We start from the raw sequence: 15,363 nt of genomic DNA, 5'->3' as shown, positions 1-15,363 counted from the left end.
CTGGGCTCGCCACGCTGCTCCTCATGGTGCGTTGGGGGAAGCCATGGCTAGCTACCAAGAGGGTAGGCTAACCAATGAGCTTCGGGTTCTCCAGGCCCGGACGCAGCCCCGCGTCGAGCTGCTTTGTCGTGAAAACGACAAGTTAAAAGCAGCTCGCGCCAAAGATGTATCTGAAGCGCGGGCTCTTCGGGAGGAGAACGGCAGTTGGCCGCTGCCGCAGCCGAGAAGGAGAAGGCATTCAAGGCCCTCGAGGTTGAAGTCCAGGCGCGACTCGAGGCCCGCTCCAAGGCTGCCCAAGCTGTGAATGAACAGCTTCGGCTGGCCAAGGAGACTGCGCGAAACTCAACTGAGAGGGCTACCAAGGCTGAAGCTGTTGTTGAGCCGCTTCGCGAAGAGAATGAGCAGCTTAAATGCAAATTAAAGGCTCTTCAGCATGCTCATGACGCCTTGGCAATGGAAGATGCCAAGAAGCTGCAGGAGATCCTTGACCAGAGGGGGGTGCTTGACCGCACTGAAAGGAAACTCAAAAGCGTCGAAGAGGCTGCCGCCAAGGAAGTTCAACTTGCCAACCTTGATAAAAACGGAGCCGAACGTGCTTACAAAGAAAGTCAAGCTACCCTCCAATGGCTGCTTCGAGAAGCGTTGCCTCAGGTATCTTTATCTTTTTCTTTACGCTTTCCGCTCGTAATTAAAAAATGTTCTAACTTGTATTCTTTTGTAGGTTGCGCGTCGGGTCCTTTCAGAGACCTCTTATGACGATGCGATGAGCGCAGCCCTCAACGCTTCTCATGAGGATGGGGAGAAGACTGGCTTCCTGCTTGGTCTAGGGTTTGCTGAGAGAGGCTTTCCGCCCTCCAACTTCCCTTTATTCAATGTTAATACTGAAGCTGCTTATGACCAAGCTGTGAACCAGTACGCTGCCTTCCCGCATCCAGTGGTGGAGAAGGTGAATGAGGCTGCTGCTGCTGATGATGGGCTAAACATCCTTAAGGCTTTCCTTGGGCAGCCACGCTCAGACGGTGCTGGTCCAAGCGGAGGTGGCCCTGAAGCCTGATCCTGAAGATCTCTTCCCACCGCTAGGATAGACTTAGCTTTGTATAGATTTCTTTTAGGCGGGTAGTTACCCGGCCACTGTTGTAATACATCATTGAAATATTAATCTTTTTGCGTATAAGACTGTTATTTCCTTCTTTGGGTTCCTTGCTTTATAAACTTATGACTTGCATACTTAGTTTAAATTAGCAATTTTCCAAGTGTTCAGAATAAGAACCTTTGAACGTGGTTGATAGTGGGTTAAAGTTTCGCTTCCTCCTTCGTGATTGTGCGGGTAGAACCGTCACTTGCACTTGGTAGGATGGCTAAACTTTAACTTTTATCTAACCTGCGTGCTGGTTTTTCTTACTTTTTTAGGATAAGTTAACCTTTGAACGTGGTTGATAATAGGTGTGAAGTTTTGCTTCCTCTTTCGTGATTGTGCGGGTAGAACCGTCACTTGCACTTAGTAGGATGGCAGAACTTTACCCTTATCTGACCTGCGTGTAGGTTTTTCTCATCTTTTGAGGATAAGTTAACCTTTGAACGTGGTTGATAATAGGTGAAGTTTTGCTTCCTCTTTCGTGATTGTGCGGGTAGAACCGTCACTTGCACTTAGTAGGATGGCAGAACTTTACCCTTATCTGACCTGCGTGTAGGTTTTTCTCATCTTTTGAGGATAAGTTAACCTTTGAACGTGGTTGATAATAGGTGAAGTTTTGCTTCCTCTTTCGTGATTGTGCGGGTAGAACCGTCACTTGCACTTAGTAGGATGGCAGAACTTTACCTTTATCTGACCTGCGTGTAGGTTTTTCTCATCTTTTTAAGAATTTTGTTTTGAACCGTTCGACGCGCGGTTGTCGATAGGTTAGTGTTCATTTTCCTTTCATGATTCATGCGGATAGACCGGCACTTTCATTTAATGAGATGAACTCTTTCAACTCACCTGCGTGAAGGTTTGCCACGTTATTGGGTTCGTGCGGGTAAGAGCGCCTTCCCACGCAACGACTTCACGTAATGTGAATGTCGTCACCAGTGTTGGATAGTTTTAACCGTTCGACGCGCGGTTGTTGACAGGTTATTCAGTTTCCTTATTGATTCATGCGGATAGACCGGCACTTTCATTTTTGGGTGCTGAACTTTTTCCCCTTCAACTGACCTGCGTGAAGGTTTGTTACGTTATTGGGTTCGTGCGGGTAGGACCGCCTTCCCATGCAATGATTTCACGTAATTATGCGGTGAAAACCGGCATATTAGTGTCCAGAAAAGTATAAATGTAAAATCATCAGCTTCGATGTTCTAGAGAGAATCATTTCCATTAGAAGTGGCTCTTGGCCTTTTCTTTACAAATTGGAATTGATTTACATGCAAACTGTGTAAATGAGCTCCCTTCCATGTTGTTGGGATGGGAGCGCCATCGAGCCGACACGCACCTGTTTCGGGATCTCGTTCTTTACGCAGCATGTAGTCTCTATTGAAGCTGATTTTTTATTCGTGTTTACCCCAGCCGTGGTTCCACACGCACCTGCCTGCCTGCTTAGCTTTTATTTCGCCACGAGGTGCGCGAGCGTCCCATCTCTGACGAATGTTTCGACCATGTCTTTTACGTCTATGCATTCTTCAGTGTTGTGGCCTTTTGTTCTGTGATAGTCACAGTACTTGCTCGATCAGCATCGTGACGATGTCGGATTTCTGGAGGCTTTGGCCATGGGAGCTCTTCAGTAGCAAATATGTCAGTGACGCTTTTGGTAAGTGGCGTCCATCTGGGGTTCCGGTGCGGCTTTACATTATCCCTTTCACCCAATCGGTGCTGTAAGCCGGATGAGGTGTCAAAGTTTACCCTTGACTGCCAAATGCCTTGCTTCCGTTTTTTGTTCAATCGGGCGGTGAGGACGTTGTCCTCTCTCGTCCTCTGGGTGTAAAGGTTTGTGTTCTGCGGAAGGTCTCTACCCAGTTGCTTCTCCGTTTCCGCATAGCGTTTGGCTGCTGTCATGATGCCATCCCATGTGGATGGCATTCCATCTTTACCCGTTAGGGTCCGGATAAGCTCTGGGTCCTGCGCGCCCTGGATGAAGGCTGCGCGAACAAGATCCTCGCTGATATTGCCCAAACTTAACTTCTTCGAGTTGAAGCGAGTGATGAAGTTTGGCAGAGATTCATCTTCTTCCGTGTGCATTTGAGGATTGTCCATTGCTCCTCGGTATACTTTCGCTGCTGGCTGAAGTGTTGGCTAAACTTCTGCTGGAAGTCTGCCCAGTCGTAAATGTGGTTAACCGGTAAACGATCAAACCAAGCCCTAGCAGCCCCCACTAGCGTCATTTGGAACATGTAACACCACGTGGGTTCCGTCCAATTGCTAACGGTTTGCCCCCGCTATGAACCTGTTCAAATGATCGTCTGGATCAGATAGGCCATCATATGTGCCTATGTTAGGCATTTGTTTAGCGCTTTTCGGGGCAATTGCTTCAGCAATGTCCCTTGCAAATTTGGACGTTCCTGCATTTGTAACGTTTGGTCTGAACGTTTTAGAGAAGTCTCGTGGACTTCCATCTATGCTTTTTGGTTTGAAGGCTTGTCCAAAATGCCTTTTCGGTTGGGTTTCCGTTTCTTTACGCTTCCCTTTTGCCTTATGACGAGGGTTCGCGTCGGAGTCGGATTCCTCCGAGTCATCCTCCCAGTATTCGAATTCGTCGGCCTGTTGCACGGAACGCAAGCGTTCGTTCAACTCAGCCTGGAATTCCTTTTGTCGTGCCTCCGCCCATGCCTTGACTTCGTCGAGAGTCTGGCGGGGGAGTCTTCGTTTTTCAAACTGGGTATCGGTGGATCCCAGTAGGCGGTCATTTACTGCACTTGCCCCTGCTTTAGTAAGTGGGGTAGTGTTCGTAAAATTTACTTCACTTGCTCCGGCTTCGGTAGCCGGAGTAGTGTTTGTAAAAACTGTGTTGCCGGTATTCCCCCCAATGGCTGGGGTTGTGGTTACCGGAATTTCTCTAACCATCTTTTGTATAAAGTTTTGAAAAAACTGGAGAAAATTGTAGTTCTAGCTTTATGCACGGATGGCGCCAATGAAGAAACACTAACCGGACCCCGGGCAAGTTACTAGTAACCTGGGGGTTGGAGAGATGTTTCCCACGAGGGGTTAGACCTTGGAAGATGGTTCTTCTGATAACCTGCAAAACAGACACCGTGAGCTCGTCACTGAGAAGGGGGGGGGGGTTCCTCCTTGTGACCACCCTCCGGCGTGAGAATCAGACTAGATTGCTCTTTAAATATAAAAGTATATTAAGAGATTGCTAGAGCAGATATCAGGTATATTATGATGATAATGTAATAAGATATGATCATACATTTGTGGTATTTATAGCCGAAGGTAGGTTTCCAAGGGGTTTAGCCGGCCCAACACGCTACCAACTGTAACCTATGCACGTGCCCTGCCTGTGAGTGGTGGATAGGTAGCGGCTGACACAGAGCAGGCGTGTCGTGCACTCTTCCTCTTCTGCCAACTACAGGCTAGGCACGTGGTATGGCAGGAGTTGGTGGGTAGGCGGCGGCTATTGGTCACAGTGCTGTGGCGTGCTGTCTGCCATGCTGCTGTCAGTGAGCTGTCGCATTCTTGGTCAGATCTTTTGTCTGTACCTCGTCAGGTATCACACAAAAGATCCTCCATCATACGGACTGGCTCATTTAGGCGGGAGTTTTCCCCCTCCCGCCTTTGCTCATTCCTTCAGGTGACACTGGGGAGAGTTAAGTGCCTAGTGCGTGTAGCCATGCTGCGCGGGTGGCCTTCCCTCATGGCTTGTATCCGAGGCTGCGGGAACAGGCGGAGTCCTTCACCATGGGAGGCATTTCCTGCGGGACCAGCTTGCATACTGCGCGTAAGGACGTCACTTCTCTGAGCGTGGTTGGTCCTGCGGATCCAGTTGGTCTCTGCGCAGACGTCCCTGTTTAAGGTGAGTCTTGCGGGTCCAGCTGGGACCTACCTCTTCAAGTAGATTTTATGATTTTGATGCCTCAAACATGGAAATGTAATTCATGTTCACTAAAGAGTTTGACTTTATATGTAATGGTCAATGTCTTTCTTTGTAGCCCAAGTCATGAGCTTGACTTTGCCAACAAACCGCCAACCCTCATCGACTCAAGTGGGCTAGCCCAAACCAAGTTATCGAGCTAACAAGCGACCGTTGGCAAGAGTTCAAGGAGGATAGTGCCCTTGCCAAAATCAACCAAAGCAACGATTCGCGCCAATCAACTTACCTGCCAAATCATTGGGCTAATTCATGAAACACTGTTGTTTCAGCAAAACCTACATGATGGTTTATGCTTATAAACGCAGTTTTGATCTATTTTCGAGTCAGACCCTTAACATTAACACACATATGCCCGTTCCTGATTTTCTGAATGATCCGACTAAGATTTCAAATAGCTCATTGAAATATTCAAACTTCAATGCTTGAACGTCGCCAAGACCCGTCAAATAGAGGTAGTCACGATATCCTTTTTAGTTAGTAGGTTTGGTTGCCGTTACCGTGTCTGATTATGATGTGAATACGCTGTCAGACCTGGTTTCTATAAGACAAAATGACAAAAGACGTCCTTTATGTTTGACCTGATTTTTATTAGACGTCCTTTAATGAAAGAAATAGCAAAAGACATAATTCATGTTTCAAATTTGTTTCACGTTACGTCCTTTGTCACTAACCGGGTTAAATTTTTTTGTTAAATCTGATTATATGCCTTGCATATGAGGGTATTTTTATCTTTCTATTCCTACTTATAATTAAAATATATTAAATATATATATATATATATCAATCAATCAATCAATCAATCATACCCAGTAAAATCCCACCGACAGCAGAGCTATAGGTAGGGTCTGGGGAGGGTGGGATGTAGGCACACCGTACCTCTATCCAAAGGAATAAAGAGGTGGCTTCCAAAGAGACCCTCGGCTCTAAGAACATGTGTATGAAGCAAAAAAAAAAAAAAAGTTTAACAGTTATATAAAAAACTACTACTAATTATAATAATATTAATAAAAAGGTCACAGTTTAACCGCAATATAAAAGCTAATAATAATAATAAAATATGTAAGGGAAATACCATTATGGTATGTGACCTAAATAAGTTAAGTCTAAGCCCTAAGGTATTCAATTCTCTCTAAAAATCCTTAACTTTAATTCTACTTCTCCACGAATTCCTATCCTCAACCATGTCCTCGGAGAGGTTTAGGTCTATCAAATCATGCCTAATCCTCTCATCCCAAGTCAATTTCGGTCGTCCTCTACCCCTCCTCCCCTCTATAGTAATGTTTTCTACGGATCTAACAGGATTCGTCGTCTGTCTTCTCTTTACATGTCCAAACCATCTCAATCTCCACTCTCTTATCTTGTCTGCTATGTTCGCCACCCCTAATCTCTCGCGAAGCACAACGTTTCTTATTCTGTCTAGCCTTGTGTGCTCACACATCCAACGTAGCATTCTCATTTCTGCTACCTCCATCTTCCGCACTTGTGCCTTCTTGATGGCCCAACAATCTGTTCCATATATATATACAAACATATATATTTATTATACATACACTCCATCTCTTTCTAGTCTCTCTCTCTACACCACCACCAAAGAGCACCATCACCAATCATCCATTCATGGCTACACCCATAACCCCTTTCTTTATGTCCGGCAATCGCTAAATCGAAGTTGCGTCCGGTTAAATTGAACACGAGAAGGTGATTAGATATGGAACAAGGGCAAAAATGGTAGTTTTATCCAAAATTAAAAGGGACTAATCAAACCTTAAAAAACAAGTCTTCAGGGTTATGCTGCTGGTGTATTTGGCGAACACAACAACGGCGGTTACGGGTGGAGATTATGGCAGATCTGTATTACTCTTTCATCCTCCGGAAAAACGAACTCTAGCTTCACCTGTCTTGTCGGGTTTGGGGAACCATCGTCGTCAGTGGTTGCAGGTGCGGCAGTGAAGTGGTGGTGGTCCGGTTGGTTCTTTTAAGTATTTTATATTTGTTAGTTTTAGTTATAAAATAAATTATATATAAGATTGCAAAAATACTTGCACATGATCTTAACTGAGTTATTGACAAAGAACGTAACGTGAAACAAATTTGAAACATGAATTATGTCTTTTGCTATTTCTTTTATTAAAAAACGTCTAATGAAAATCAAGTCAAACGTAAATGACGTCTTTTGCCATTTTGTCTTTCTATAATTACTAACATTAGCATTAACTACTGCTGTTTTATGTTCATTGTAAATGACAAACATGAATAGAATGAAGCATTGATGGTGCAAAATGAATGTGAATATGATGAAGTCAATAAAAGGGTGGTAATGGCATCAGTTCCTAGTAACTTTTTAACAGTCTCATCCTACTTACAAGAGAAAATTATACTGCTTCTATGTAGAACAATACAATAAAATACAAAACAAAATCAAGAATCTGTTTTATCAGAGACTACACTTTGAGATGGCGTCACAGCCACAGGCAAGCCTACAAGTGTGGTTGGAGGTGCGAAATACATGTGTAGCGACATTATGCAGATAATAATACCCAAAAGAAGCTGCAACGCAACAAAAGCCTCCTCGTTAACTAAAAACACCAACCACATCTAGGGGTGTGCGTGGTGCGGTTTTGGGCTAAAACCAAACCAAAACAAAATTTCGATTTTTGGATTTTTGAATCCATTCGGTTTCAGTTTTTTCAGTTTCGGTTTTTTGGTTTCAGTTCGGCTTCGGTCTTTTCGTTTCTTGCCATTTGAGCTTGAAAATTTTAGGCTGAAAAATAGTTTTTACCGAAATAATTAACTCTAGTATAACTGATTTTGTTGATTATTAACTAAGTGACTTATACATTTGACCAAAAATTTTTTAGTTATACATTTATTAAATTCTTGTAAATTACTTAAAATAAAAAATAAAAAAATAAAAATCTAGAAATTCTGTTCGGTTCGGTTTTTTCGGTTCCTTGCAAACCCCTTGTCCACATCTAGTAGGGGTGTGCTAATGAGTTAGACCCGACCCGGACCCGTTTAGTGGTATTCTCAGAAACCAGAACCTGACCCTATTGTAAATAACCGAGTGTTCTCTAGATGTTCACCCCTAACATCTAGAGAAACTGAAAAGGATGGAATGATGGATTACTTACCTGTAACGTTGGTTTGAAAGTAAAGAGGAACACTGATAAAACCATTGTCAGCAGCATAGCCATCGAAGTGGAGTACACCTGTAACAACCATATAATGCTACTTAGAAAATGGGGTCATTGTGCAATAATTATCATGTGTCTGTGTAGAGTCTGTAGACCATAGAAGCTATCGATTATAATACTAGGAAATTACAAAAATGTTATGATGTTCTACGCAATGCATGGTTCAGTTACCTAACAAACACTGTTTTAGAACTCGCTAAGCGCTAGTCGGGCGGCAGGGTACTGACTAGCAATTAATTGTTTATATGTAACTTTTCAAAATTATACACACACACACACAAATCTTTTCTAAATTTACATTAATTTTTCAAATACGTCAAAAGATTTTGACCTGTTTTGACCACTTTTGACAGATTTTGACCGACTACCAATTTGTTGGCCCGATTAAGTGAAATCAAATCGGTAGCATACCGATTAGCGATTAATTGGTGACTAATTGCAACTTTTAAAACACTGCTAAGTTCAAACAAATAGCCTGACGATATACAGAAAGAATCAAATTTCAGTAACCGTGCAGCAGTTTATTCTTAAATTGGTGAAAATGTAAGTTAAGCTGTAATATTTGATTTGGCCCCAAAGCCAAGTAAATTCAAACCATATCAAATCCTAAAACTACAAGAAAACATTGTTGTAATAAGAATATGGAACTCTTCTGAAAGGGCGAGTGTTCATATCGCAATATTGATGATAACAAAGATAAGAAATAAACGAACCTTTACGATGTTGTCTGCATACTTCATTAACCACGACACCAGAAGACCAGTGGAACCAAGATTTAATACCACCAGCCATGTTGTGATGGTGTAACCGTTAAAAAGACGGTCCCACCATGGCCCTTTCTCAAACCCCCCTCTAAAATCATCCAGAAAAAGTCGCCCCATGTTAAAAATTGCCCCAAACCTGAAATATCCGAGGCCACACTATAACATTATAATCACCTTTTTTATACTATACAAGCAAAAGAGGATAAAGAATAAGGAAGCCTACGTATACAGTTGAACGTTCTGCCAATACAAAGAGTCATTATTCTTCTTCATTAAAAACTCTGTATAAACTCCAGCTAGGGCTGAAAGACAAGCAGACAAAACGCCCAACATGTACCCCTGGATCGGTGATGAGAATAGCGAGTCACAAGATGCCTCTCCACATCCTTTAACCTATATCACCAATAAACCGATAAGGACTAGTAGATTTTACAAGTAGACTTTAGCAGCATCTAGTCTTATTTGATATATTATCAGCAAATCTTAGCTAAAGGCTTACGTGCAATTAGGGGTGTAAACGAGCCGAGCTCGCGGGCTACTTGAGCTTCGATTGTCAAAAAGCTCGTTCAGTTATCGAGACCAAGCTCGAGCTTTGCATAGAAAGCTGGTTTAGACTCGTCGAGCCTTGTGCATTTTTAAGTTTTTCTATTTTAGAATTTCTGTGTTAATTTTACACTACAGAACCGAGCTTGAGCCTAGCTTTGGCTTGTTTCGGGCACTACACGAGCTCGAGCTGAGCTTAGGCTCGTAAAAGGTTTCCTTTAAGTAAATAAAAATAATTAAAAACTTACATAAAATATTTAATAAATAATAAACGAGCCAAGCCCAAGCTTGAAAAAACAACTCACAAGCAAAGCTTGAGGCTCGAGCTTTAGAAAAATAACTTAAAAAACAAGCGGAGCTCAAGCTTGGCTCGTTTACACCCCTACATGCAATATCAAGCAAAAGACATGTGATTCGTTTACAAACAACCTGACTTGTGGTCGTTCCAACCGCCAATAAAACTATCGCCATCCACTGCAAATTTGAAAGCTTCCGCTTCAAAAACAGCCTAAAAAAAACATTAAGTTGACAGCATGTTAAATAAGCAAAGAAACTAATAACGATGACCAGGGAAGTTACGACCACCCACCTAAATAATATTCCGGTAGTGACAATTTTCAAATTCCCCATGATTTGATAAGTGGATGTATCAACATATGTGAGGGTGGCAAACTGAACATTGTTATGGATGAGGTATATGACTGATGGGATCGGGTACAAGCGAACAGTCTTCCAGTCTGTGGTCATCCTCGGAGGAGGTGATTTCTTGCACTCCCTCCACAGAAAGATGCTAGATACAGCAAGCTGCATTGCAAGCAACCCAACTAATGTTAATAGGGTCTAGGGCTGTAAGCGAGCCGAACGTTGAGCGATTTCTTACACTCTCTGTCTCTCCACAGGAAAATCTTAGTTTATGTTCGTTTTCTTAATAAATGAACGAACAATAGCAAAGAACCGTGTTCGATTAACTAAATGAAGAACACGAACATTGGATAATGTATTTGTGTTGTGTTGTTGATTAAAAATTGTAATGAGTTTTCTATTATTTTCATAAGTAAAACTATTAACTATAAAACAAAAATGTTTACAGATGATTAATAAATTATATTATGTAAAATATTAAGATATGAATATGAATGTGAATCAAATTTGCATATAAATGCCAATCTAACAACAACTAGGAGCGGAGTTTAGAGAGCAGACCTTAAAGATCTCAGCAAGAAATGGGATAGTGGCATAATCATAAGTGTATCCTCCATTAGTCTGTGACAATGCAGTCAAAATGCCCTGACAATCAAAATCATATTAGAGACGAATAGATAGATGATATTACTAACTAACTAACTAATTAGGGTTTGTACCTGAGAACTGGTGAGAAGAGTGAGAAGCGATGCGACCACGTACCATTTCATTTCATTTCATTCTCCGTTCGTCCGTCGATTCGATTTGCTTTCTTGCTTGCCCGCTGATAGACAGACTCCCCCAGTCTAATATTAATTAGTTGCAAGTCGACCAACAAGTCATATTTTTATTATGTATTAAAGAGTTTCAATTTCAATTTTTCTTGAGTATGTATGTAACGTAGTTAATCAAATCATTGTGTTTCAATTACAATTGTTTATCATATTATTAATTCTGACTTAATCAAGCAATGAACCATAAGATGCACACACGATTTTGGATTTATGTCACACAACACACACGTATCATCACCTACATTTATTCCTCCAAACGAAACAATTAACCGTAATAGGGATCCATTTCAACCAAAAGTTACCAACAACTGTCGGATGATTCAAATTATCTAATTCCCATCTCAATTTTTTTTTACCAAAAATCGTTTATAGATCCATCTGCCTCTTTCCATAACCACTTATTTGGGCCTAAAGATATTATGACGTTAGAAACTGTGACATTCGTCAATTTCGGGTTTTGTTTGTATTCGTTTTTGTATTTGTTTATTATGTAAACCGACCCGATTTGTAAACCGAAGCTTATGTTATAATCAAAATGATGGATTTATGTTACAATATTATTTCACACTTGTTGGGTCTTGAAAACATCCTATTTTCATTTTATTTTTATTTTTATTTTTATTTATTTGTTGTTTTGTATTTTTGTCTTGATCCATTTTGCATGAAAACTCTTGTGTCTCACACCCATATTTGACCAACCCTATATATGCACCACCTTTCCTCTTTATTTTCCCTTGCTACAACTCCAAAAAAAAAAAAAAAAAAACCCTCTCAAACATCAAAGATTCAAGGTTATCTTCTTAAGTGTTTTTGAAGGTTTTTAGTCTTCCATCTTAATTAGTTTATGTAGCCTTATTAATACTTGTTTATGGTTGTGCAACATATTTATAATATACACCCCTTGTTTACCTTTGGTAGTTACTTCTCTGATTCCGGTCGGTGAGGTTTCGGACCTCATAAGGTAAGGCTTCATGGAGGACTTCGTGTCCTTGATATATATACATCTATATAACTTGTTCATACATATTAATCTTGCTTATTTTAGTTTGTTGGTCATGTTTACAAGTTTCATGGTTATGAGTTTTTAAGAGTCTATGCTTCGGTTTAACCGTGAATAGCTCTAAACCGTAAACCAAACTTTGTTACTAGTTTTGTTAAATAATTGTTTAAATATACTTATTGTTAGATCTAAGTTTCTAAAATCATTTTTACAAATTCTATGGTTATGGGTTTGTAGAATCTTACGTCGGTTTTAACCCGAAACACGATCCGAACTAAAACCGAACTTTTGTTTAAAGACTTTATTGTTAACTTTTGGTTGTAAAACTTAAAGTATTTTTATTTGTACATTATTATACAAGTTTGGACATGTGGAAACCATCTATGAACTTGTTGTGAGATGGAAACCGAACCAAACAAATTCTTACTCGCTTAAGACACACAAGTGTATTTTTTTTTCAGCCATCAAGACTTGTATATTTCTTTAAAAATAGTTACAAATTGATTTTTAAATATTTTCTTAAGTACTTGGAAATGTTGGATCCAACTTGATCTCATAACAAAGTTTGGACCGACAAAACCGAACACTCGCTTAACGTGCGTTGTTAGTTCTAAAACAATGGAACTACATACTTGGTTAAGTCTTATTAAATTTTATTGAGTTATCTCATAACATTCAATATTTTGAAAAGTTGACTTTGGGTTTGACCAACTATCAAGACCCGAACGGACAACCTAAACACTCGATAAAAAAAAAACCGTTTTAGTATCTTTATTCCAAAGGGATTTGCATTCTTGCATTTTATCCACCTTATTACTTAACATAGGTTGAGTAAATATTAAGGTTAGATACTTTAACCCGGTTTCGAGCAAACTTACATTTTTAAAGAGTTATTATTATAAATTATTATATAGTTACATTTTAAAACCTTGAACTTTAATTATTTACATTTCTCAACATTTATTTTGTTTAAAGACTTTCAAGATAACCTTTCTAAATTCAAGACTTCTTTTCTTTTTAGGCATTGTGCGTTAAACTCGTCGTTCCGACAAATCTTCAAATTATCATCTTTCAAGTTTATTACTTGAAGGCGAGTACTTCATACCCCATTTTCCATATTTTATTTTGAGGGTGACATTTCATACTTATTCAACAAAATGCTTTATATTTGAATCTTAAACCACAAACATAGTTGTATACTTTACCTAAATAATTGCTCGATTTGGTGTTCTATGCTTATATGCCTATGTGTTTATCGCTTTTGGTTGGTGAAACTATAAAATCCTAGACTATTTGGCATTTCCTTATAGCAAAATGTCGTTAACGTAATGCAATTAACGATAACTATAAAATCTTAGACTATTTGGCATCCCCTTATAGCTAGGTGTTGCTAATGTGTTTAGCGATATCTATTTATCCAAATTGCCACTTTTATTTATCGTTTCGTATGCAAGTTTTGTGGCTATTTTTATTATATACTAATATGATTAAACTTATGAATTGCTCACCGCCCTTTGTGTTGACAAACTTTATTTTCTGAAATGTTGCAGGTTTGCATCTTGGTTGATTTATGATTGTGAAGAAAACGACATCAAAGACCTTAGGATATTAGTAAAAACGAACAATATCAAATTTGCCATATTTTGTGATATCTTGTTTATGGTTATTTTATGGATAATTGTTATGTGACATTTTCGATGTTATGAAATGAAATGTATTTATTAAATACTGTCACTTTAATTAGTGTCATGTGCTTATGGACAATCGTTACACCTCGGCATGTTCCGCCGCCTTTGGTCGGGGTGTGACAGAAACCAACGCTAAACAAGCCTACAATTCATCCTTAGCTTGGGCTAAATACGTAATCCTACTCATCTTCAAGTTCACAGGAGAACAATAGTTTTAACGGTTGGTCTCTTACCCAAACATCTAATCAGAATTGACCAACATTAAACTTTTATTAAAAACACATTTTTTTTTAACTGGTCTACAAATTTTTTCTTTACATATACGACTTTAAAAGGCCCGAGTTGTAGTACTTTTCTCATATTTAATACTTATTTAATACGTGTTTGTTAAGATGCATTTATTTGTGTACATACTATTACAATTTGTTTTAATACAACTATTCTAATATTGTTTAAAAATAAAGAATGCCGCATGTGTAGAACATGAAATCATGCTCCATGTGTGATTTTATCTCCTTGGATTTGTCTTTTACACATTAAGTAAGTTATTCTTATTATATATGTATTTTGTTATCTTAAGCTTTACGGCTTAATCATATCACAAATAGTACTTCGTAAATCATAAATATGTTTCATGAGAAATTGAATAACAACATATTGTTACAATTTTAATAATTTAATTGGTCTTTCTGCCTGTTGGTAGTAAGTTATGGCGTTAAAAAAAATCGAATCCGAATTCGTATCCAAAAATCCGAATCCAAATTATCTGAAAATTTGGATAGTGATTTTGAAAATGTTCGGGATAGTTCGGATAAGTTCGGTTATCCAAACTATCCGAAATATTTTTAATTATTAAAATAATAAATTTTATTTATAAATTTCGGATAATTTTTGGATATTTTAGATAATTTTTCGGATATCCCGAATATTTTTAAAAGTAATTCTTTAAATTTTATTATAATTATTATTTTTTTCGGATATTTCGAGTATCTGGTTCACTATTCGATCAGGTATCCGAAATTTCGGATTCGGATAATGAAATCTATCATCCGAAAGGTCCGGATATCCGACTTTGTAGACCCTTAATAGTAAGAGAGTGTTTGTTGAGTCTTGAGATCTATATGATCTTGGTTCAATACCTGTCTAGGATTCCTCCTTGATAATGATTTGGGGTGCAAACGAGCCGAGCTATTCGAGATCGGCTCGTTAAAAAGCTCGATCAAGCCGAGCTTTATCGAGCCCGAGCCCGAGCTCGAGCCTGAAAATAAGCTCGTTTAATAAACGAGCCCGAGCCCGAGCTTCACTTATCAAGCTCGAGCTGGCTCGCAAGCCTAAACGAGCCTGCCATTTATATAATTTTTTAAAAAATATATTTAATGATTATTAATTAATATATATAATGTTATAAAAAACAAATAAAAATAACTAAAATAATATATCCTATTTTGTACATACAATTATAATAGAAGAAATATATAAAGATAATTATAATTATATAAAAAATAATTGATAAATAGTAAACGAGCCGAGCCCGAGCCAAGCTCAAGCTTGAAAATCTATTATCGAGCTGAACTCGAGCTTTGAAAATAGAGCTCGAAACGAGCCGAGCTCGAGCTCGAGCTCGAGCTCTAGCTCTGTA

The 15,363-nt window shown here is 39.2% G+C and overlaps 1 protein-coding gene across 1 annotated transcript; it reads right to left on the bottom strand.

The window, feature by feature from the left end:
- Window positions 1–7,433: 7,433 nt before the first annotated feature.
- LOC143616044 (CMP-sialic acid transporter 1-like) lies at window positions 7,434–10,973 on the bottom strand. Its single transcript, XM_077089003.1, has 8 exons — window positions 10,923–10,973; window positions 10,765–10,848; window positions 10,151–10,365; window positions 9,991–10,069; window positions 9,242–9,411; window positions 8,968–9,154; window positions 8,192–8,269; window positions 7,434–7,607 (listed from the first exon to the last, which is right to left on the bottom strand). The coding sequence occupies exons 1-8, from the start codon at window positions 10,971–10,973 to the stop codon at window positions 7,479–7,481; spliced, it is 993 nt and encodes a 330-aa protein (XP_076945118.1). The 3' UTR covers window positions 7,434–7,478.
- Between the last annotated feature and the right edge of the window lie 4,390 nt (window positions 10,974–15,363).

The sequence above is a fragment of the Bidens hawaiensis genome, unplaced genomic scaffold, assembly GCF_021521415.1.
Source record: "Bidens hawaiensis isolate Kalapana, Puna unplaced genomic scaffold, B.hawaiensis_p1.1 tig00045406_1, whole genome shotgun sequence".
In the NCBI taxonomy this organism is placed as follows: Eukaryota; Viridiplantae; Streptophyta; class Magnoliopsida; order Asterales; family Asteraceae; genus Bidens; species Bidens hawaiensis.
The sequence above is the reverse complement of the archived record's forward strand: the minus strand, read 5'-3'. Positions and strand labels throughout refer to the sequence as shown.

Excerpts from the sequence above, each read along its gene's own strand:
- LOC143616044 (XM_077089003.1), bottom strand. The coding sequence starts at position 10,973 with ATGAAATGGTACGTGGTCGCATCGCTTCTCACTCTTCTCACCAGTTCT. Across the intron at positions 10,366-10,764 it reads TTCTTGCTGAGATCTTTAAG|CTTGCTGTATCTAGCATCTT; the intron begins GTCTGCTCTCTA and ends CTTGCAATGCAG. Across the intron at positions 7,608-8,191 it reads CTTTCAAACCAACGTTACAG|CTTCTTTTGGGTATTATTAT; the intron begins GTAAGTAATCCA and ends GTTGCGTTGCAG.